General features: G+C 36.4%; 1 protein-coding gene and 1 long non-coding RNA gene across 4 annotated transcripts; both read right to left on the reverse strand.

Annotated features, from left to right (window-relative positions):
• Window positions 1–8,950: 8,950 nt before the first annotated feature.
• Window positions 8,951–10,315, reverse strand: LOC113339953 (protein argonaute 10-like). 3 transcript variants are annotated; one of them, XR_003355197.1, is made up of 6 exons: window positions 10,252–10,315; window positions 10,052–10,168; window positions 9,821–9,928; window positions 9,606–9,653; window positions 9,396–9,468; window positions 8,951–9,272 (listed from the first exon to the last, which is right to left on the reverse strand). XR_003355197.1 is itself a non-coding variant. In XM_026585171.1 (5 exons), the coding sequence occupies exons 1-4, from the start codon at window positions 10,255–10,257 to the stop codon at window positions 9,642–9,644; spliced, it is 243 nt and encodes an 80-aa protein (XP_026440956.1). In that variant the 5' UTR covers window positions 10,258–10,309; the 3' UTR covers window positions 8,951–9,468; window positions 9,606–9,641. The 3 variants fall into 3 exon arrangements, 2 of the variants coding, with proteins under 2 accessions (XP_026440956.1, XP_026440955.1); XM_026585171.1 differs by having other exon boundaries at window positions 8,951–9,468; window positions 10,252–10,309; XM_026585170.1 differs by having other exon boundaries at window positions 8,951–9,468; window positions 9,606–9,680; window positions 10,252–10,309.
• Window positions 10,316–10,322: 7 nt separating this feature from the next.
• Window positions 10,323–13,519, reverse strand: LOC113339955. The gene is made up of 6 exons (XR_003355198.1): window positions 13,331–13,519; window positions 12,039–12,223; window positions 11,749–11,847; window positions 10,983–11,059; window positions 10,569–10,872; window positions 10,323–10,463 (listed from the first exon to the last, which is right to left on the reverse strand). It is a non-coding gene; the product is annotated as an uncharacterized LOC113339955 (long non-coding RNA).
• Between the last annotated feature and the right edge of the window lie 9,619 nt (window positions 13,520–23,138).

A 23,138-nucleotide genomic window follows, 5' to 3' on the forward strand; every position in this document is an offset into this window, starting at 1 on the left:
AAGCTCATTGAACCTATTACAGATAAGAATGGTCTTTCTATTTTCTTCTTATAACTCGGTATAATATGAACTGTTGCTTATGGTGTTTATATTAGTCGTAGCATATGAACTATGTTAGATCACTGCTAGGTCGAACTCGCAAGCGTTGTTATCTCAAGCTTGTTTGTCAAGTTTAGTTTATCAAAACTATATACTTGATTTCTAGTCTATGTATAGCTATGTCTCGGATTAGGATATAGAATGCGTAGTTGAGCTTTACACTTCACGACCTTCACCAATTGAAGAAGAAGATCTACTGAGGAGCTTGGAGAAACTTCATAAACAAAAGGTATGTGGAGACTAAAACTTATTTATCACTCAGAAGTCTATTCTATTTTATTTTCTGATGAGACTAAGTCATATATCTATATAGAGTTTTACATTATACACATTTCATATTTCGATCCGAGTTTATCCCGCTTATTTATTTCTCGAAATATGTGTTGGAAGATTTTTCCTTAAGCTATGTCCATCATATTGTTGAGCAGTTTAGTTGGAAATAATTTATTTGTTAAAAACTAAATACTAACTCAAAAGATGATCATGTGAAAATTACCTTTAATATCTTACATGATTCGTGTGAGACAGTCATTTCATGTTAGCTTGGGAAGTTTCGTATTGATCATTCGATCACTTGAAAATTACTTGAAGCTAATGGTATGTGTGAGATTACCGTTGTCGTCTTTTAAGGATGTTTCAATGATTGAAATGAGAGTTTAGAACAATTACCCATGTTTGGATACGACACGGTATTCATACCCAATATGCGAACTGTATTGTAATGATTCAGGTCCGAACTCTGTTTTGTATACCTAGTATGCGAACGGATTTACCTGAGAAGGTCCGGAACTATTGTTTGCATGCCTAGTGTGCGGACGAGTTTACCTGAGTTGGGTCCGGAACAGTTGTTTGCGAACCGGGTTTGCGAACGGCTTGACTAGGAAAAGGTCCGGAGTTGTTGTTCGCGTACCTAGTTTGCGAACACAGTGGTTAAGTTCTAAAATAGGTTATGTATGATTCTCATACTAATGAACTAAAACAATTATGATTTAGGAATGCAAATTAACTTTGCAAACTGTGGCTTAATGTTCATGAATTGATTCTTGTATAAGTTTTCTGTACGATTATGAATCAATCCGATTTCGTTTTAATTTGTTCAGGAATATTTCTATGAGATAGTGAAGAATTAAACAACTCTATTTGAAACACAATTAGATTCATTTGATTATCTATCATGATTGATTGATCATCATATTTTGGTCTAAAAGTGTTAGATGAATACGTCTAAGACAAAAAAGTGTTCATATGGCTAAATTCGGTTAACTGTTATTGAGCCAACCCAATATACACGTTTAGGTACGGTTACCCATATCTAAATATAAGTATATTTGATTTGTGTGTAACAAGATAAGACCATCTAACGGTGGAAATTAATTGTTTAATTTCTAAGCAAACTTAGCTTGAATCTTAAATGAGGATTTCATCTAACGGTGAATATTGAATGCTTTGTTACTAAGATATCTTATCTTTGATTGTAAGCAACCATGATTTGAAAGACTATATAAGGGTAGGTCTAGCAACTGGAAAACCTAATCTCGACACTTTCTTGTGTCCTGGTTGCAAACTAGAGTTGATTCTCCTTTAACCTAGGTTTTTCCAAAACCATTATTAGGTTAACGACTTGAAGACTTCATTTGGGATTCGTGAATCCAGATCCAACTATTTGCTTTGTAGTTGCGTATTCTAATCTTACTTGTTCTATCGTATTGATTTTTATCTTCTCTAAAATTCACTCGAGAAATATCTCTGATAGTTAAGATATAAAAAGTAATCACAAATGTTCTTCGTCTCATACTCTTGTCATTCCGCAATAACTTTTTCTGTTAATAAGTTAGGTTATTGTGAGGTGACTGATATTTCTAGGCTCTCTTCGGGAGTATAAGTTGGGGGTATTGGTTAGTTCCTGTTCACCTTGTTTTTTGTATCAAAAGACGGAACAAAAAGAATAAAGGATAGACATATCTGTGGGAGACAGATTTGTTTATAAGTCTTCGACTTTGGATTGTAGAAACTCTTAGTTATGGGTGAGATCAACTAAGGGAATAAAGTGCGCAGAATACAGCGTGGTTCTAGAGGCGTAAGGAACGCGACTGTACCTTAATCGGTGTGAGACTTGGTTCGGGCTCAACTACATTCCAGTCCGAAGTTAATTAACTTGTAGTAGGCTAGTGTCTGTAGCGGCTTAATACAGCATGGTGTTCAAAGCTAGACAAGGTCTCGGGGTTCTTCTGCATTTATGGTTTCCCCGTTGACAAAATTTCTAGTATCTGTGTTATTTCTTTTCCGCATTATATATTTTTATATAATTGAAATATCACAGGTTGCGCGTAGTTTAATCGCAGTTAATAAATTCGACTTTATTTGTTGTATATAAGTTGATTGACACTTTGGCATTGGTCTTTGGTACCGTCCAGGTATTTCTCATATCAATCAGGCTCATAGATTTATATTTGTTTGATTTGCTGATTATATTGAGAAAGAGATAACGTTCTTTGATATATTTCTTGATTGCGTCTCACTTTTAATTTGATGCTCTCCGAATTATATTGGAGTTTAGTCCATATAGATTGCCGAACGGATTATTGGGTGTCGTTGTTATACTCCCTCTTTTTCAAACTGTTTATCCTATATGTGGTGTTATTGTACGTGTTGTTAAATATCATATTACAAAGTGTATTAGTTTCCGGAATAAGGTAAAACTAGTCGTATTTGAACTATGATGATTAAGGAGCTAAAGTTCAAACACTAATGTTGATGGTGGATTTCAGTTCAGGGCTGAAATTGTAAAACCAAATTTAATAATGCTGACATCCTGCAAAGGATAAAGCCATTTGATAAGTGATGAGCGCAGAAAACCTCTCGCTTTATTTATTTGAAGCAATTCAATAAATATACAAAATTCACCCAAAATGGAGCATGTAGCAACAATCCCAAGTATTATGTGAATTTATTAGCATTAATAATTAATGCATGATTTGCCTAGTATTTATCGTGCTATGTTCTCAGCCGAACTCTCTTTATTGACATGAAATGACGACTGAGTGTTCACTCTCAGCGGAGTAGCATGAATCTCCGTGCCAATACTGAGACATGCACGAAATACCCGTACAGGCTATGCCATTCTCTAACAAAGAGAATCTCGTATCAACGTGCTTATATTAGCCCGATCGAGCTTGTTTAATTCCCTAAGGGAAATCTGGACTGTCCGTGTCAGTCTCAGAAACGATCACTGCGACGCAAGTTGGCCGCATGATTTAACCAGCCTAGACGAACCCTAGCAGGAGCAGGCGACCACCGTAATGACCACCAGCGGGCCCGTTTTTTCCCTAGCCGGTCGAACACATGTTGTACTCCCAAACACCCATCGAACGCCAGCCCTGAAATAGAGTGGTTGAGCTGTTTCGTTTTTCCTTGGAGTGGCTCGCACGAGCAAGACTGCCAAAGACGGTCTCAAAAACATCGTGACCTTCTAACTTCGCCAGCCTAGTTGGACGGCTTGGATCGTCCCGCAATTGATCGGTGAAGTGCTGACAAGCAAATTGGCGGGCCCACTCCTCACCCACCCAACCCACTCTCTCACGACCCAGCCATATAGCGTGATGCTTAAAGGGTCGCTGAAATTCCACTAGCGTCTTAAATCGATCACAACCATCCAACTTCGCCGGCATGTTTGGATGGATTAGATCGTTCCTAGGACCATCAGACAAGTACGTATATGTTCACCGTCGACCCAACATGGGCCCCACATGGTCGGTTTCTCCAAAGGGGAAGCATGACTTGCCAAACCGATTGGACAAAATCATGCATGCGTGACTGCTTCAAAACCCAAATTAGGGTTTGCGGCGCTGCATAACTGTCGTAGTTCGATCACGACCATCCATCTTCGCAAACTTGGATGGAGGGTATAAATATGGACTAAAGAGGTCCAGAGAGCATCAACATGATCATCGTGGGCCCAACTGCGCATGTAACCGGTCGGCCAAGATGGACCACGGCCAGGCGCCTCGAAACTCGCGCCCAAAGATGGCATGCCGTGGCCCCCTAAAATCCTTTGTGGCAAAGGATTTCTGTCGCAAATCGATCACGACCACTCATCTTTTCCAGACAAGTTGAGTTGCCTAGATCGCACCTCCGCGAGATAGACTGGCATGGACTTGTACACCGGCAAGCCGTCAACACGCGTTCCCGGTCGGTCCCACCAAAAATCTTGTCCATGCTTGATTTCGGCAAAGCTAAAGAGTGATGCTTGCGCACCTATTTAAAACCTTAAAATCCATCAATGGTCGCAAACATGTGCCGCAGATCATCTCATCCGTCCAACTTTGCCATCTTGGTCGGACAGCCTATGCTAAGAGTTAAACGGCCAATGAGGCACCTTGGTGATCACCATCCGTCACTCTACCACAAGGAGTGATCGTCCAAGGGATGGCCCGTCCATGCGGCCTCCAAATGATCACTCGAAGATGGTTGGGCATGCAGCTATTTTAAGACGCTTAATCCGCGACTTACTCCGTTAAGCTTTAAAACAGCGATGCTTCATACATATTGATTGTATTCGATGCATTACATGCATAGAGTATACAAGATATTTCATGAATATCGATTTCCTAAATAAATCAGTTATTTAACCTAGCACCGTATGCTACTTCCTGTGGGTCCCGAGATCCACTCATTCGAGACATCAAGTATGTCACAAACTGGGGGATACTTATTGGGGTATTGGTCTGGCGTTTTACATCATGCAGCGTGCAACGCGCCATCACATGAGCGTGTCAGGAGGCATGGACGGTTAACGATGATGATGGGAAAAGTGGGCAAAAAGTGTGACAATCACTTGCACAACCCCACTACTCCATCACTCCACTTCCTAAGAGATGAGGTTTGCGCTCAACGACTTGTATAAATAGGTCCTTCACCTATTTCCAACACAAGACAGAGAAACCAAGTGTTGATACAACGTATCCAGAAAACACCAGAACTGATAGCTTTCATTATTGCAAGCCAGTTCATCTTTCTGATACAAGTCATAAACAACCAACACCTTCACAATCTCAACACCTTCTTCGCTTCCCTCCCCAAGATCAACCCCATCTCGTTCACTTTGTGACCGAAGCAAGTCTGGAACGGCCATTTCTTGGTTTATGACAGAAATGTATAGATTGATCTCTCGAATCAAAAGCACTCCCGTGCAGTGAATTTGTTTAGGGTTTAGATTCATTTCTCATCTACACACCCAAAATTACCAAAACCAGCAGAAATAGTTTTCACCCATAAACAACTAGAAACTTAACATACTAGAGAGATGAATCAGTTACCTTTTGGATTTCTTAATTGAAGTAGCAAACCTTGAGTTGATTCTTTTTCCTTGTCTTCTTATAGATGATAGTCCACGCGTTCTTCCAATTAGAACAACATAATAGACGGGGAGAGACTGTAGAACAAATCGCAGACATTATACCTCTATTGTACGATATTGATGATAATAATCTTCTCCAAAATATCGATGACAGGCTAGGAGTACTGACAAGAAGAAAAAATCAATTTGTACGAAGTATTCAGATCCGCTTTATGTTTGTTTATTTCAGTGACATGTATCATCGGTTTGTACGGTCGGGAGTAGGATGAGGGCTAAGATTTGAAGGCGATGGTGGAGTCCTGCCAATTATAACGGATTACAAACATGTAAGATTCTTTTCCACAATTCACAACTAGACAATTTAGCCAACATGCATCTTCACTTGATATTTTTAAACCATCACCACCATAACAAGTTGTTCTGTGAAGACATGAAGATCATGTAATCATTACACTCGAATTTATTTGAGCTACCGTTATTTTCGCCATAACAACACAAATACAAAAATTTCCTTCCAGTGTCTTCAATCAACAAACATTGACAAAAACTTATTCTTCTAAAACTGCACCTCACCTACTAACTTACTTAAAAAAATTATCTTATATGTTAAAATATTTAATGATATTAAAAACTTAATTAAAATATATTGCAGTCGTCGTTAACTTTATAAAATATGGTTGACAAGGAAAAGATTCATGAATTTTGTCATCCTCATCACATCTATGTATTGGTCTTCTTAAGAAAGAGAAAATGGTGAAAACAATGATGAGAAGGTTTTTCCTTTATTGATGAAAAAGTTAAACATTTATACTGACAAAAAAAAGGAACAAACAACCCCTTGATTGGATATTAATCGATTAAAGTGGTTCGATCATTCGAATCCAAAATAGATGATTAAAAGGATTTTTTTTATTTTCTATTATTGCTATTTTATTTATTTACTTATTTTGCTTGTTTTACTGAAAGAAATGGGAGATGGATGATCACTGAACATCTAAAATTTTGTTGGGCTTTATGAAGTAGGTTTTAAATAGAATGAGTGGGAAATGATGATAGTTTTGACCTAGAGACAAAGTGGGTGAAGAGTACATTGCCATTGATATGAGCTGTAAAGGTTGTTGACCAATTTCCAATTTACACAAATTGACGTGAGTTTTATTCACCGTCAACAAATTTTTTTTATTAATGAAAGTAACTTTTTTCCTTTTGAAATTATTTTTGGAGTTTTTTAATTTTCTAATATCAGATTTGATAATCTAGTTCGGCTCATATATCTGACTCGTCAATATTTATATCGGATTTGCAATTCTCTTCTTTCAATTGGTATCGGAGCAAATGTTGAGACTGTAAGAAGAGATTCAGGTAGATGTTTCTTTAAGGTTACACGTGAAATCCGTTTTAAAATGCAGATGTGTTTACAAACCTTGGTGCAGACTACTTTATAACCATAAAATTATCAAGGATCACCTTGATCATAGCAAGAAAAAACCCCTGCCTCACACTTATATCTAACGTGTCTTATCGCACACCTGAGTTTTTCCCAACAGATTATGATTCAATATTATCAACATCAACTTTGTCTATAAAATGTACATGTATTGGATCTATTCGAAAGTATAATGGTCGTCAGAGAGAGAGTAGGCGGAGGGGGAAGGAGGGTATTGGAGTAGTGGGCTATTGTAACAGTCTGATTTGCATGAACATAAAAGGTGGTCCGAGATATTTTATTTTCAACCCATCAACTGGTGAATATAACCGATTAACATTATTCCATTTAAGTCGTTTCCCAAGTACCTTAACATTTGGTTTTGGTTACGACTGCCACCTTGATGTTTACAAATTGATGAGAATTTTGGCAGATGGTCTAGGTTATTGTTATTCTCAAGTTCAGGTTTGTACATCAAGAGAAGACATGTCATGGAAAACTATCCAAACCATGAACCAATATGCCTTTATTTCTCAAAGTTCTATTGGTCACTTGCCCGATCAGTTTTTGAATGGAGCTCTTCATTGGAAAAGCTTATTCGTAGCAACAAGTTCCTGGGTTATAACGTCTTTTTTTTTTATCGAAAAAGAGAATAGATTAAAAGAACACAAGCCATGTGCAGGCGGATACATCCAAAGATGAGCAAAAAATCAAAGAAATAAAACAAATCTCAAACTAAAGAGCAAATATCTAAGAACACAAAGAAGATCAAAATTAGAAGACCGACTTGTCGAACCTCAAATTCAAGAAGCAAGCTGCAGACCAAAAAAAGAAAGAATACTTCCTACTGTCAAGTAGAATACTCTTCAACATCCTCTATGGATATACATATCATCATGATTCTTCGCAAGATCATTAAACATGTCTTGACGACCTATTTTCTGAGGGGGGAAGTCTAATCCCCAAAAACAACCAAAATCCAAAAGCTTAGTTGTTGATATCTTTTTAGGGACTCCAGATTTTTGGAGCTTTTCCTTTTGTGTGCTTAAGGTACCAGTAGCGAACATACTTGTTGCTTTAGCTTTTAACCTAAGTTTCTTGGAAGATTCAGGAATTGGCTCGGACGATGATAGCTTCATTATGCTTATATCTGAGTCTTCCAAATGTAATTGAGAAGTGGCAACCCCCTCATCTTCTTCCAAAACATGGAATCTATAATAATTTCAAAGCCAGGAGGAACTGATGGGTCGGTGGATGAGGTACTTTCCCCTTCCATGATCGGTTGAGGATTTATATCAATTTTAATACCTTCTTGGGTTTCCTCGACCAAAAGAGTTATCTTTTTTCTTTTTCTTAAGAAACTTAAAAGGAGCATTAGTAGTCGCAATGTCTGTAGACACTTCTACATTTTCGACATGATCACCTTTACCATACAAACTCGATCCAAAATCTTCTTCACTAAAATTCTAGAATCAATAGATTTGTGGATTTCGTATATCCAGAAGTAGATGTCAAACTACCGCATCACTACAAGAAAAGTTGGATTAAGCGACCAGGCATTTTTGGTTGGAAAAGCCCATATTAAGTCGCTCTGTCCCTTAAAGCGACTTAATTTGGCTCTCGCTCTGGAGTTGCAAAAGGTGGGATTTCAACAAGTCTAGATCATCTAGGCAATCGCTTTAGTAATCAAGCAACTATCATGTAGCGTCTTTTTTCTTAATTGTTTCATGGCTAGACCGACCTTCTTAGAGCAAGTAAAATAGTGATCGCTTTATAGCTAGACCACCCAAAATACAGCAAGTGAAACTCTGATCACTCCATAGATACACCAACGATCATAGAGCAAGTAAAATGCCGATCGCTTCATAGATTGACCAACCATAATAATAGAGCAACTGAAATACCTGAAGTTGGTTGCTTACGTTTTTGAGCTACCAAACTTTTTGCCGGCTACAACTGTTGTTCTGGTGCCGGAAATATCTGGACGATTTCGATTTAGATAATCCCAAATTTAAATTTAAATTTAAATTACAATTAAAATTGATACTAAAACAAATTATGAACCAAAATAAAAACTGAATCAAGTTTTTTTATATCACATAGATCAATTTACATCATTTCTTAAAAGAAAGACAATCTTTACAGGAACAAAAAGATTAAAAATACAAACTAATCATTTCTTTAAAAAATGATGATTACAATTTCCTTAATTTTGAAATAAAAAATGAACACTCCTTCAACTTTGTAGCACCAAGCTCATAATAAGAGATTCATATTGCCATCATTCTTGTGTTTAAGTTCCTCTCTGATCATTCATCATTGGGATCTTGATGGAGTACTCACACTCTAATAACATCATGAAAGGAATCAAAAGCACCGTGAGGGATTAGGCTGTAGCATGAGGGAAGTGATTCACATGATTATAGTCAGGAGATGGTGGATATATTTAAGAATACACATAGAACTGCATATTTCAATAATTTGGAGGAGATCCAAACAGTAAACAAGGCGTACCATCTAAAAAATGAGGGCGAGAGTACATAACAGAACTCTCATTGTCTGACAAATACATGGTGTCAAATTGATCCTGTATGAAAACATATAACCATGAATGTCAGCAAAACCATCAACAACATATCATAAAATGTAAAAACTGAAACGAGCTACGTGCTTTCAGGGAAATTTCTTGCATAATTGATGATGAGTGGACATTGTATATCTCACCTGTTGTATACGTTGACATACATTATCCCCCACTGATCATAAAGTCATCTGTTGTAAGCAGTGTAAACAACCAATCTGATTTAGACAATGAACCAACATATAAAACAATCTCATTCATCTATATAAAACAATCTCATTCATACAATAGTTCCATGGCCTTGTAAATTTAATTTTATCAATAACAACTAACAGTGGAGATGTGTAAGCTTATTTACCCATGGGGAAGGAAGAATGCGAGCCCCAACTTGAGCAAGCTTATCACTGGTTTTTATTCCAGATTTCTTAGCGAATGGGTCCTCGTAATAAGCATTGTGGCGAACATTCTACAACAAAAACTTATTGCAAACAATCTTCAGGTAAAGAAGAATACTGAACACGCAGACAATGCAGTAATTCCTAAAAGTATACAAACTCGGCATAATATTTAGCTAAAATGCCAACATTACCTGCATAATATCTTTCACCCTTTCCCGTGGCCGCCCACATGTAACCTTCAAAAGAGCAGTTATTTGACGTTCATCGAGTCTTTTCGAGTACCTCTGACCCTCCACAATTTTACAAACCTGCATCGAAAAATATTATAGCACATTAAATGAAATGCATAAAAACTCCAAAGCTACAGAAAAAAGCTTGAGCATGTATCAACCTCCATGGAAATATGATTTGGCCTTTGTTGATTTCTAACTTGCAAACAGGGAAAATGTGTTCATGAATAGAAAACCCATAAGTCTGCTCATACTTCCTCCATGAGTTACTTCAACCTTCACACCTCTAAGGGCCTTCTTGATATGCAGTCCAAAACCCTCACGCGAAGACCCTAATCCAGTGGGTTAATCCCAAGCTGAACTAAGCATGGTACTGGTACATAAAGCCATATTACAATGCTATTAGAAACAAAAACAATCTCATAAGAACTAACGTAAGGAAGTAGTAGTAACAGAAATAGTGAAATACTAAATGTACCTTTGTTCATTGATATTACCACCCATCCAAAGTAATGGAAAGAAGCTTCCACCATTGTTTACACTCCCACCACCAGTGCTGAGTGATGTGAAGGTTGATATCTTTGAGGATGATGAAGGCAACACTAAATGGAGACTAAATTAACGGACAATTTCCAACTGATTTGAGTCATTTCGGCTTATGCACTGCTCCTATTACTTAAATCCTTCCGTTATGTTAAGGATTTGGGAATTGTTCCTCCCTTGGAAAACTATATTCTGGACATTTGTTGCAGATTCCTATTGAGAACTAATTTGCCCTGTTCCTGCAATTAACCACTTGCATAAATTAGCAAACCAACACAAGGTAATTGAGAAAATGTAAGAAGTCAAGCGACTTAAATTTCAACTCGTCAGAATTGCAAAACACTTCTACCTGGCAGAGAATAGTGCAAGGGATCACCTCGCCAAGACTTTGTGATAATCCCCTTCTAGCTCATCCCAACGTAAACACTATGAAAGAAACAAAAATGAATAAGTGACTACGAATGAAAGACTAAACCATATTCAATTCACCAAAACTTTAACAGCTTTACCCTCATCTCTCATGCTAACAATACAGAGAAAGACCTACTATAATCAACCATATTATCAAAGGCTACTGTAATCCAACTATATTATCAAAGAACTTCCTTCAAGTTACTGAATGAATTACACTATAAATCACTCCAAAATAATTATTTCTCAGAGGAATACTAACAAACACATAATAAGCATGGAACAAAATGTTTATCAAACAATCAAAATGAGATGCTTAAAGCCTCAGACAAGTATTACTAAAAAATCAGAGAAAAAAATCCCTAAAAACATTGATTTCTTTAGTTTCTTAAGCATTTTACTTTTAAGATCTTTCTAAGACCGAACTTCAGTGTTTGTATGGCCACGAAAAGAAAATTATAAACATTAAAAATGATGGGTTTTAACGACAAAAGGTATCTTATACTGGATGCCAATTCTAGCTCCCTCCAGACAGCAAATTACCTGCTCAAATAAAATACCAAATGAATTACTCATTTCTTCAAATTTGATAACATAAAAGCACCACAAGCTGGAAATCAGACTTGACCATCAACTCTAGCATATTATGCAAACAGAAAAAGTCATATTCACTAAATTACTATATGTCTTGGATAAAAGAATACCTTATTTCCTGCTCTATAAGTAATTTTCCCATGGAAGTGAGAATTCAATGCCATGCTAGCATCCCCCTGCATTGCTTTTCTTTCTAACTCCATGTGAACCTGATACAACAAAAATGATCGAGCTTATTAGCACACTTGAACTGTAGCTGACCAATTAAATCAATTTAAATGAACATTTAGCATGCAATGCAACTAAAGCATGTTCACCATAGTGGTTTAAGTAATGCACCACATATAATGATTAAGCTTTCCTTTTATTAACTACAGTAAAGTATTGAGAAGAACAGTACCCGCTTCCTAACTGTAGATAATAGTCCATCATTCCACTGTTCGCCATTTAAGTGTCTCTCTGCAAATGAAGAGACTCTAATTTTTCATCTTGCTTATTTACAGTTCCTACTTCATTAAGCATGCACTTACTTTATTCTTTGCCTTCGCAGACAACTCGGTCCTCACCATTTTTGAAAACGTACAACTACAAAAACAAGTCCAAAATTAGAAACAATAACTGCAGCTTTTAACAAATGCAAAATGCTATGGGATTTCTAGATTTTTACATAGGGTGCTTGATACACTATGGCTTCTAACCGCACTAATATAATATAACAAAGATCTAAACACTCCAACAATGAAATAGAAATATCACTTTTAACATAACTTTCAAAGACTACATAAAAGTAATCTTTTATGATCGTAATCCTTCTACTAGCAAACTTTAACACAAAACTTAATCTATTTGAGTTCATTCATGATAACTGAACCCAAACTGGAAAATACTAACTGACAGTAACACCAGTATATCAACAACAACACAACATTTTGAAAAATACTACAAGCTCTGGAAAATCTAGATGTAATATCTAGCAATACCAACAAACACAAGCAAGAGCAATAAACACAAAGCAAACCAGCAACATGAATCATTATCAAAATAACAGAAAACATAAGCGACATAAAAACAACCATGAAATTTTAGAAAGAGCGGAGCAAACAACACCATTAGAGAATGCAAGACAGAGTATCAAAATAGCAAGATCAAATTTATTCAATCCATGCCAAAGCAAACCAGTTTTGTAGAAGAACGAAGCTAAAAATCCATACTTTTGGGTTTAGGGAAAAACTAAATAAGATTAGAGCTTTTAAATAAGATTCACCAAGCTTTTTTATCATGTTATGTTCACATTGAATGTCTTGTTTAGGGATTATAGATCACCATGAAGATATACAGAAGGTCCTAGTCTCGCAAACGATATTATATTCTTCAATTTCCAAAAACGAAATCGGAAAATTAACCAATTTATCCAATTTATTACTAAAAACCCTATAACTTGCAAATTCAGCAGCTAATCGAACCCTAAATTCCTCATATGTTCTCGAATTAAGGGAAAAATCAAATTAGAACTCTGTAAAATTAACAGTAAAATCAAACTAAAAACCAATAATTTTGGTTCTAGGGAAAAACTCAGCAAATCAAATAAAAACCCTAGTTTCAAGGAAAAAAAAACAATATCTATTAGAACTCTAAATCATAAATAAATCAAACAAAGCGGAAGAAAATAAACCCTAATCAGGAAATTTCTACCTGAGATTGAGGTTTAAATCAGAAATCGGCAGAGGGTTTGAGGTAAGGTTGATATCTTGATTGGGTTTGATTTCTTATTGTTTGATTGGATTTGATTTCTTAATGCTTGATGAGGTTTTTCTTCTCGGAGACAGAGAGAGGAAGAAGAGAAAGAAATGAAAAGGAAGGTGAATGAAACTCGTTAAGGAAGGAGATGTTGATCTGTGGCCGTTAAAAGAAATGTTTTATTATGAAACCGTTAGATTACATTAGGATTTTGACTTAAAAAAAATCTAGTAGGACGGGGTGTTTGGGTGGTCCCCACAAAATCTGTATGAGTTTATATGTAGCCGTTAGATCAAATTTTAGACAATCCCATTGGTTTAAGAAGTGCATACGGATTGAGAAATTTAGTTAAACCAAACACAGGTACCAACCGTTAGATTGGCAATGATTTTATTTCCATAAATTTGGTTCGTTGGATTAGAAATAATTACCATAAAACCATTTTAACACACAATTTCTATGTGTTTATTTCTTATACGATCAAATTGAAGTGGTTCTAACTCCAAATTTAGCAGGCTATATCATAGAAACTCGTAAAGATGGATTTCATGTGTCAATTCTAAATTGAAATGTGTTTATACCTTATTTTGATTTAAAACTATCATACAGATCAAGGAGAGTGTGTTTTCTTTGTGCTTTCTCTTGGTGCTTCCGATTTGTATTTCGACTAGGCGCTTAGGTCATGAAGTAATTTCGACAAGTCTTACAGGTCATGAAGTAGCTTTAGTTCACACTGGTAGACTCAGGTTATAAGATTACTAGATATGGACCATATAATTCCGAATGGGTTCAGATTTCAAACTTAGTATGATACATCATCGAAATCGATAAATATGAAACTTAGGTGTCGATTCGAACTTCAAATATGGTATAACGGCATACAAAATATGAACCAAAAATCTCCGAGAGGGTTCTAGCTTCAAACTTAGCATGATACATCATCGAAATCAATAAATATGAAGCCCATTGTCGATTCGAACTTCAAACAAACCCTTTTCTGGCGACTTCGAGAAATAAAGTGCCTTTGAGCTCAAAATCTGTCCTGGAGTGGAGTATTGTAGTCAAAAACTTCGTCAGAACAATGAATCCGATCATTTAAAGGTTAGATTCCATCTGAATATTCTCTGAAACCTTAAACAAACCCTTTTCTGGCGACTTCGAGAAAGAAAGTGGCAACGAGCTCGAAACCTGACTGGGAGTTGACTACTATAAGTCGGAAACTTCGTAATAATGATAAATACAACCATTCAGAGGTAAGATTTCATGGAATATTCTCTGAAACCTTAAACAAACCCTTTCCTGGAGACTTCAAGAAAGAAAGTGGCTACGAGCTCGAAACCTGGCTGGGAGTTGACTACTATAAGTCGGAAACTTCGTAATAACGATGAATCCAAATATTCATATATATAGGTAAGATTCAACGGCATACAAACCACGAACTGTCAGTGTCTGAAGTGGTTTTTAACTCCAATTTTTGCAGGATTTATCATAGAAACTCGTAAAGATGGAGCTCATGTGTCACTTCTAGCTTCAAATGTGATTCGAGAGATAATAAGAGGAAAGGGAAGTTATGTGAAGGAAAGGGTTTTCTTGTAGTAGTGGTTTTGCGGTTGATTACAAAGAGGAGAAGTGAGTTAAATCTCTGTATACCGAAGATTTGATTTGCAATAGGTTTTTCGCCATGGATGGAGGTGGTGGTGGTGCTGTGAAAGAAGAAAAGAGGTGGGTTGAAGACAGAATACAATGAGTTTTTCGCTTCTTTAGATTAGATCTCTGCGGATTTGAGAGAGTAAAGTGAAGGATGGTCATACGGATTAGGATATCTTTGGACAGTAGGGATTTAGTTAGGGCTTGTCATACGGATCAAGGAAAGTGTGTTTTCTTTATTTTTTCTTTGTGCTTTCTCTTTGTGTTTTTGTGCTTTCTCTGTGTGTTTCCGGTTTGAATTTCGACTAGTCACATAGGTCATGAAGTAATTGATACTATTCATTATCGATAAACATGAAGGTCAGTATCGATTTGAACTTCAAATTTGGTATAACGGCATAGAAAGTATGAACCACGATGGTCCGGGAGGGTTCTGGCTTCAAACTTAGCATGATACATCATATTTATCGATAAATATGAAGCTCATTATCGATTCGTACTTCAAATTCGGTATAACGATATAGAAACTATGAACCACGAAGATTTAGGAGGGTTCTGACTTCAAACTTAGCATGATACATCATCAAAATCGATAAATATGAAGCTTTATGCCGACTCGAACTTCAAATTTGGTATAACGACAACGAAACTAAGAACCAAAAATCTCTAGGAGGGTTATGACTTCAAACTTATAAGGATACATCATTGAAATAGATAAATATGAATCTCAATGTCGATTCATACTTCAAATGTGGTATAATGGCATACAAACTATGAACCACGAAGCTTCAGGAGGGTTCTGACTTCAAACTTAGCATGATACATCATCGAAATCATTAAGTATGAAGCTCAATGTCCATTCGAACTTCAAATTCGGTATAAGACACTATCATACTACTTGAATCAGCTTTGTCATTGATACCACCGCCCCTTTTTTCAAATTCGGTATAACACTATCATACTACCGAACTTCAAATTCGGTATAAAAAACTATCATACTTAATTTAACTTGTTATCCATCAATCTTACCCAATATCGTTGGACCTCATTCAGTTTCTCTTAGATAGATTGGTTTATCTAGTTATCCATTATTTTAACTGAATGTCCATCGACCTTTGTGTATTTCACCCTTAATATATCAATGTTATCCAATTCGCTCGACCTTAGTCAATTTCTCTTACATAAATTGGTTTATCCAGTTATTCATTATTTTAACTGAATGTTCATCGGTAGTTCACCGAGGATGGGAACTACTGACAGTAAATCGGGAGAATTGACCAAGTTCCACCGATTTTTTGAAAAAAATGAATTAATGATATAATTTTAAAATTTTCAAGGTTTTGATAAAACACATATATCAATTTCATGTTCAATCATAGGAATCAGATTTTTCCTATTCATTCTTTTCTCTGTCCCAAATTTTTTTAATCACGAAATTAGGATATAAATAGTATTTAAGATCATACAAAATTGTGCTAATTACAAAACGAACAAGGAATACAATTTTTCAAATTTATCTGGCCAATAGAAAGCCAAGAGCTAGGTAATGATTGGAACAAATTCGGTAATTACCTTCGGTTTTCAATTAGATAGAATTTCGAGTAATGTATTAGAAATGGACGGGAATGAACAAGTGAATTATTATAGTAGAAAATATGTAGAACATATAAATTTTGGATTGAATACTACGAATGTGTATAAATCAATTGAATGAAAATGATTAGCAAAATGAGAAAGAATGGGAAACCCACCTCGTAAAATTACTATAGAACTTCTATTGGAAACCCACCTCGTAAAATTTCTACAAATCAAAATTAAACATCTCAATATCAAACATCAAACACTAGATTGGTGATCGCTTGCCTTTCCCATTATTAGAATCATCCACTTTCTTTTTCTGAATTGGTGGTCGCTATACCTTGGTTGCTGAGACAGGTTTTCAGCAGCCAAACATATTTTGAATTGCTGATACATGGTAGCTTGAAGTAAATAACTACTAACCTACTATTACACTCGCTATGTAGTACTGGGAAAAATGTTGGAGCAACCCACAAATTTAATTAGTAGCTATGATTTAATGGGAGCATGTTAATAACAGCCAAAGTTTTTGGTAATTGCAAACATGGTTGCTTAACTATTAAAGCGACCAAAATTTTGAGATCTTGCTAAGATTTTGGTCGTTTAAACCAAGTTTTCTTGTAGTGCATGTACAAAGTTAATCTATTATGTACTTGAACCTTCAAGATCTGAATTCTAATAAGGGATATTTTGACTTTGGGTCACAAAAAAATGACCAGAGTTGCGTTTGGGTCACGCAAAAATTTTAATTAGAGTTTGGATCACATGATCGTGGATGACCGTCTTGACTGTTAGTTAATTATTTATTTTTTAAAATTAATTTTAATTTGTTTAACTCCGTTAGTTGCTGTTAACATAACCATCACCATCACCACAACCGGCACAACGTCGGCTTCTTTCGGTTCCAGCAGCAACACCGCCGCCACCCTCTTCCACCTCCTTCAGTTCTAGGAGCAACACCATCATGGGTAGCAGACGGCAACAAAAATAAATTACAACAAACACAAAAAATAAATCATCTGCAAATTTGTTGTTGCGGAGAATAGATCTTCATCTTCATGTAGTCGTTATAGTTGTGATTATGTGAAGTGGATAAGTATGAGAAAGATAGAAAAAGAGGAGCATAAAGACTTGGGGTATATCAAGGATTACCGGGAAAGGGTTTAAATCTCATCCGTTCTTGCAAAGCATAAATCTCACTCATACACGTGCCTAACAGAACAGGAATGGTTAGGTTAGTAAATAAATCAAACTCTAATATTATGGTGGTCATTTACTTACTTAACCAAGTTCTAAAAATGTCAACCCGGTCAACCACGGTCATGTGATCCAAACTTTAATTAAAATTTCTGCATGACCCAGACGCAACTCTGATCATTTTTTGTGACCCAAATCTTGTGTGATATGTGTTTCAAGATCAGAACAAGCATTCGTAGCTATCTAGATAATTCAAACATTCTTTTGAGCCAACCAACTTTTTCCATGTACGGTGGCAGCGTTGGAGAAACATAATTTCCAGAAAACCAATATACAAACACTCTTTCGATAAGAAATTCTTCAACCTAGACACGTATAGTTCACTCGACTTTAAAGTTGTATAAATTATGAGAGTTTTTTCCTTACAACCTTTGTTTAACTTGGTGTCACTACTTGGGTGATGCATGTTCTTTCCATTTTCTCCCTCACATAGTATTCTCGTATGAAGTTACAAATCTGATATTGTAATTCCTATTTCATAATTTAAATTTAGCGCATCCTAAACTGTATATAAAATTTAAAATTAAAATGAAATTAGAAAATAAACAAGCTTCCTGCATTCGAAATCCTTGAAATAAAATGTATTTGTAGTACTCCACCAATATTATAATATTACTTTTGAATCCTATGGTTTTTGTGATGCATTGAATAAGAACATCATCAAGATACATGCAAGCCCATTGTTTGACAACATCAGGAAGGTACTGGGAAATGATAAGCTTGCCAAATTTCTGCCTCGACACCAAATCCCGACTGAGACAAATTCTAACGTGCCCAAGCCCACCCCTTACACCTTATACTGATTGTTCGCGCACATACAACCACTTGTTCTTAAATCTACAAATCAACCAAAATAATGTCGCAAATTTCTTAAGACTTGCAAGTTAAAATGTATTCACAAAGTTTTTTCTTGAACTCTTTCCTCCACTGTTGCTGCTATAGTTGCAAAAACTCAAAAAAGAACCCCCTTAATTCTTGGCAACGTACTTTGCTGCGAGTTCTCTCTGCTATTGGTCCAGATTTGCGTTTGGCTCCTCGAGTCCTACTCGAGACAGGGACCTCCAATGTTCGATCTGCAATCACTTTTGATGTTATAGTTGTTGGATTTCGCTTCATATCATCTTGAGTTTCTTGTACTGCTGGCGATTTCTCAGCATAATCTTCTTCGTTTTCCACTTTGGCAATTATCTGCTTCCGAGAACTGGTCATGTAAACTACTAATATTCCAATACATAAAGAGACAATCAAGATCATGAATATTTGATTATTCCAATACCCATCGTTCCCTTGAGCTGCTCCATTAATGTTTAGATGATGATGATAATAATACCAAAGTGTTGATCCGACAGCCACACCGATCCCTAATACCTTGTAGATGAAAAAGGTTATACGACCGTACGTTGACGATCCCATGATTTTATTTACTTGTTTCGCCATGATTTGGCAATATTGCAGATACATTGAGAAACGGTTGAAATGAATATGGATAACAAAATGGACTCATATTGTGTTGACATATATTGATCGTGCCACATTCTGGGTGGTGTTTGAAAGTGTCATCACAATCGAGTTTTCTCCAATTATTCAAGTAACGGAAGTCGTCTGTACTTATCTATGGCCGGCCATGTCAAATGGCCAGTAATGCGATAGTCTGGCGTAACTTTTCTCAAAGGTAAAGGAGACTCCGTAATCCGTATTTCCAAGTAAGGCATAAACAAAGATGATGAGAATAAAAGTGTAAGTGGATCCGCCTTCCGGATGTAATGAGATTCAGACAAGTCATTCGAGTCAGAAAATAGCATTGTCATTCCCTTTGGCATTAATTTATTGTAGACACTACACAATTGACCACAAATGATTCATTCTACAACCAAATAGAATCATGAGTACGCTATACTACCATTGGCAGTCATTTTGTGCAACAAATTATCCTTGTTGTTGTGATTAGAGTTTCTAAAACCATATGTATCCATAAAAAAATAAGATTATACGACCGTAGGCAATCCAACATGACAATCCCATGATTTTTGTTTGGGCAAAAATTGATCCATCTTCACCGCAAACAATCTAAATGATAAATGATGATGAAGTTGATTGATCTCCTCCTCCAAAAATGTGGGGTACCTGCAAAAGAAAACTCTCCGACGGAGTTTAAGGGTTTGGAGGCATACCTCTGTGAAGGCTAAAAACAAGTATTTATAGATTGGGAACCTTAATTGATAAGGATTGAATTCCTTAGTCTGCGCTGCCTTATCTAATCAACCCGTAAAGAGTTGATTCCGCGACAAGGATGATACGGTTTCATCAAGTGGACCCATATGTAAAATGAATCTCAACGGAAAATAATATTGGGTACACACATCTCCCCCTCTTAACTTCCAGCTTGTTGGAGGGTTAAGAAAATTGTGTTTGTGTGATTAGTCTTCTCTACTGGTTATATAATAGGAACAACAAGCCATGTCGCCCCCATTTGCAGCAGATGTAGCTGATATAGGGTATGGCGTATTTGTTGCTCATACTTGCGCACACAAGTGCGCGTAAGAGTAAAGATCTTCTTCACATGTGATCACCAAGAATATCCAGTAGAATGATGAGACATGCTGTCATTCCCCAAAAGCTTTTCGTTACTAGAAACCCATGTACCACTAAATCTAGTGCAACGACATAAATCAATCAAGGGGCTCAAATTCAAGACGATCATCGAGATGGGTTATAGTAAGCAGTCGTTGGACGCAGATTTGCACGTACATGGCATTGCCTATGAATCAGTTACCGCATCTGTGCATCTCTCAGTAAGAGACCTTTCATGATTCATACCAGTGACCAAACTTTGCAGATACGAGGAATTCATAAAAACAAAAGGATAAGGCAAGAAGATCTTGTAAAAAATATGTGTAAGATAAATTCTTACCCGCTTACAGGTGGTTTTGTTCGAGAGTCCATGGAGTGACTCTTTCACTCAAGGTGAGGTTCCTGGATCCACAGGTCTACCACTGCCTAACATACACTTAATTTTCGCCCCCATTAGCATTTAGCTTATGAGGTAAATTTGTGTATTATAGGGTGACTTTGCAAATGTCATCCATCTGGAGCCCAGGATGGCAGCTGTGTTGCTCCAACTATTTTGGTCGCCCCCTCTGATTAGAGAAGTCGCAGCTGTAACAATCTGGACTTGGAGAACAACCTTGTCAGATAAATCATAAGTGTTAAGAAACAATTTAATTCAGAAATCTAATTAGTTGTCTGTGGTAGGAATCTACAACCATATATAATAGTTATGCACTGAACACATGTTGTTGCGAGCAAGAACAACAGTTATATGAAGCAAGTATAGAACGTCTCTGCCTATGTCTTATTTAGACAAAAAGTGAACTATTAACCAAAGAACACATGTTAAACCACTCACACCATTAACCGCAGCTTTGAAGGCCAAGTCAGGCAAGGATTAATGATTTCTGAAAATTGATTCTATATTATTGGATTAGATTGGTTAGCAAACAAATGTTTGATGTTAAGGCTTATTAAAAATCATAGAACTAGGGTGTAAAGCTGCCACTAGTGATCGCTATATAAGCCCCTGGGTATGATAAGTACAATCTCATGGATAAGAAAGAGATACCCTGTTACCAATAGAAAATATATATAAAAACGGAACGAATTGCCAACCCAGAAAGATACGAGGGAGGAGAAGAAAGGGTAAATCAGCCTGCAACATATCGATGATCTGAGCTTGACGTTTTCATTCAGCCAGATCTGCTTCGTATTTGTTACTAATGCAATTTAAACGATCTCAATTGATGCAATGATCCGTCTCAAAGAACACATACATGATATCATTTACTTCCGTAATACCCTTCTCACTGGGAAAGCACGATTATCTTTTCTCGTTTCCCCTTAGTCGGCGCCAAAGATGTTTGGGCAAAAATTGATCCATCTTCACCGCAAACAATCTCAATGATGATGAGGTTGATTGATCTCCTCCTCCAAAAATGTGGGGTACCTGCAAAAGAAAACTCTCCGACACTCAAGTTAGCATAGAGTTTATCACAAGAGTTTTAGGGTTTGGAGGCATACCTCTGTGAAGAAGGCTAAAAACAAGTATTTATAGATTGGGAACCTTAATTGATAAGGATTGAATTCCTTAGTCTGCGCTGCCTTATCTAATCAACCCGTCAAGAGTTGATTTGGCGACAAGGATGATACGGTTTCATCAAGTGGACCCATATGTAGAATGAATCTCAACGGAAAATGATATTGGGTACACACAGTTTTATTTGCTTGTTTCGCCGGAAATTACAGATGTATAGAGAAACAATTGAGATGAAAATGAGAACACAATGATAATTGACCATATATTTCCTTCTTAAGTGTGGAATTTTGTACCTAGCATGTGAAGTTGCGTTTTTCTAAATTCAGATAAGACAAAGACCTATGAACGAATTTCTATCAAAGATGATTGACTCCAACTTGTTGCACTTGGAGATAGTAAAACGCCGGAGAGAAGAACCCCATAATCGTGATCCGGTATAGATGTCAAACTACCGCATTCTCTGATATACACTTCCTCAAGGCATGCCATTCTTCTAAGTTTTCCATCTGACAGATGCTCAACTCCGTTAATGAAGGGAATAATGTTGTTGTTGTAGCTATTGCACAACCTCCATTCTCTTCTTCTTCTCTTGCAACTTCTGAAGCAACTGGATCAATGGTGCCTTGTATTAGTAAATTACTTGAATAGTAATTTCACATATATTGTGTTATATAAGTCCTTTGGGCTTCCCCCCATAACGTTATGCCGTTCGAACTCAAGGTTAGCATCACCCACGAAATGCAAAATCATGGTCGGTGCGTCTTCAATTTGTTGAGGATATATCATCATAACAATTCAGTTGCGCGCAGGGCAATCGACTGATATCCGTCTAAGCAAAACAAGAAAAGTTTTAAGATCATATCATAAGAGTTGGTTAATACTCTTTTTTTCTTCTTGTACTAAAAACCCATGGGAATGGACTGGACTGGTTCTAAAGTCCAAAATCTTCCAATATTATGAAGATATACGATATATTGAATATATCTGATTCTATTGCCTTAGGATTATCTATTAGTTTCTGTATATATGAATACGGGATATTCTGCATTTTAGAAACCGATCTCTAGATGTACTAGTAGCTATATAGATATACACAATGGACCATTTTCACTTTCATTTATCATGACCTAGTACTGTCTGTTGAAACCCTAGCTACCTAAGAGGAATAAGAAAGAAGAAAAGAAGAAGAAG

Source organism: Papaver somniferum, unplaced genomic scaffold, assembly GCF_003573695.1.
Source record: "Papaver somniferum cultivar HN1 unplaced genomic scaffold, ASM357369v1 unplaced-scaffold_21, whole genome shotgun sequence".
Taxonomy (NCBI): Eukaryota; Viridiplantae; Streptophyta; class Magnoliopsida; order Ranunculales; family Papaveraceae; genus Papaver; species Papaver somniferum.

What these genes read in the sequence shown, in the direction of transcription:
- LOC113339953 (XM_026585170.1), bottom strand. An exon ending in GGGTGAAAGATATTATGCAG is followed by an intron (nt 9,929 to 10,051) that starts GTAATGTTGGCA and finishes TTTTTGTTGTAG; the next exon opens with AATGTTCGCCACAATGCTTA. An exon ending in GCATTCTTCCTTCCCCATGG is followed by an intron (nt 9,681 to 9,820) that starts GTAAATAAGCTT and finishes TGTCTAAATCAG; the next exon opens with ATTGGTTGTTTACACTGCTT.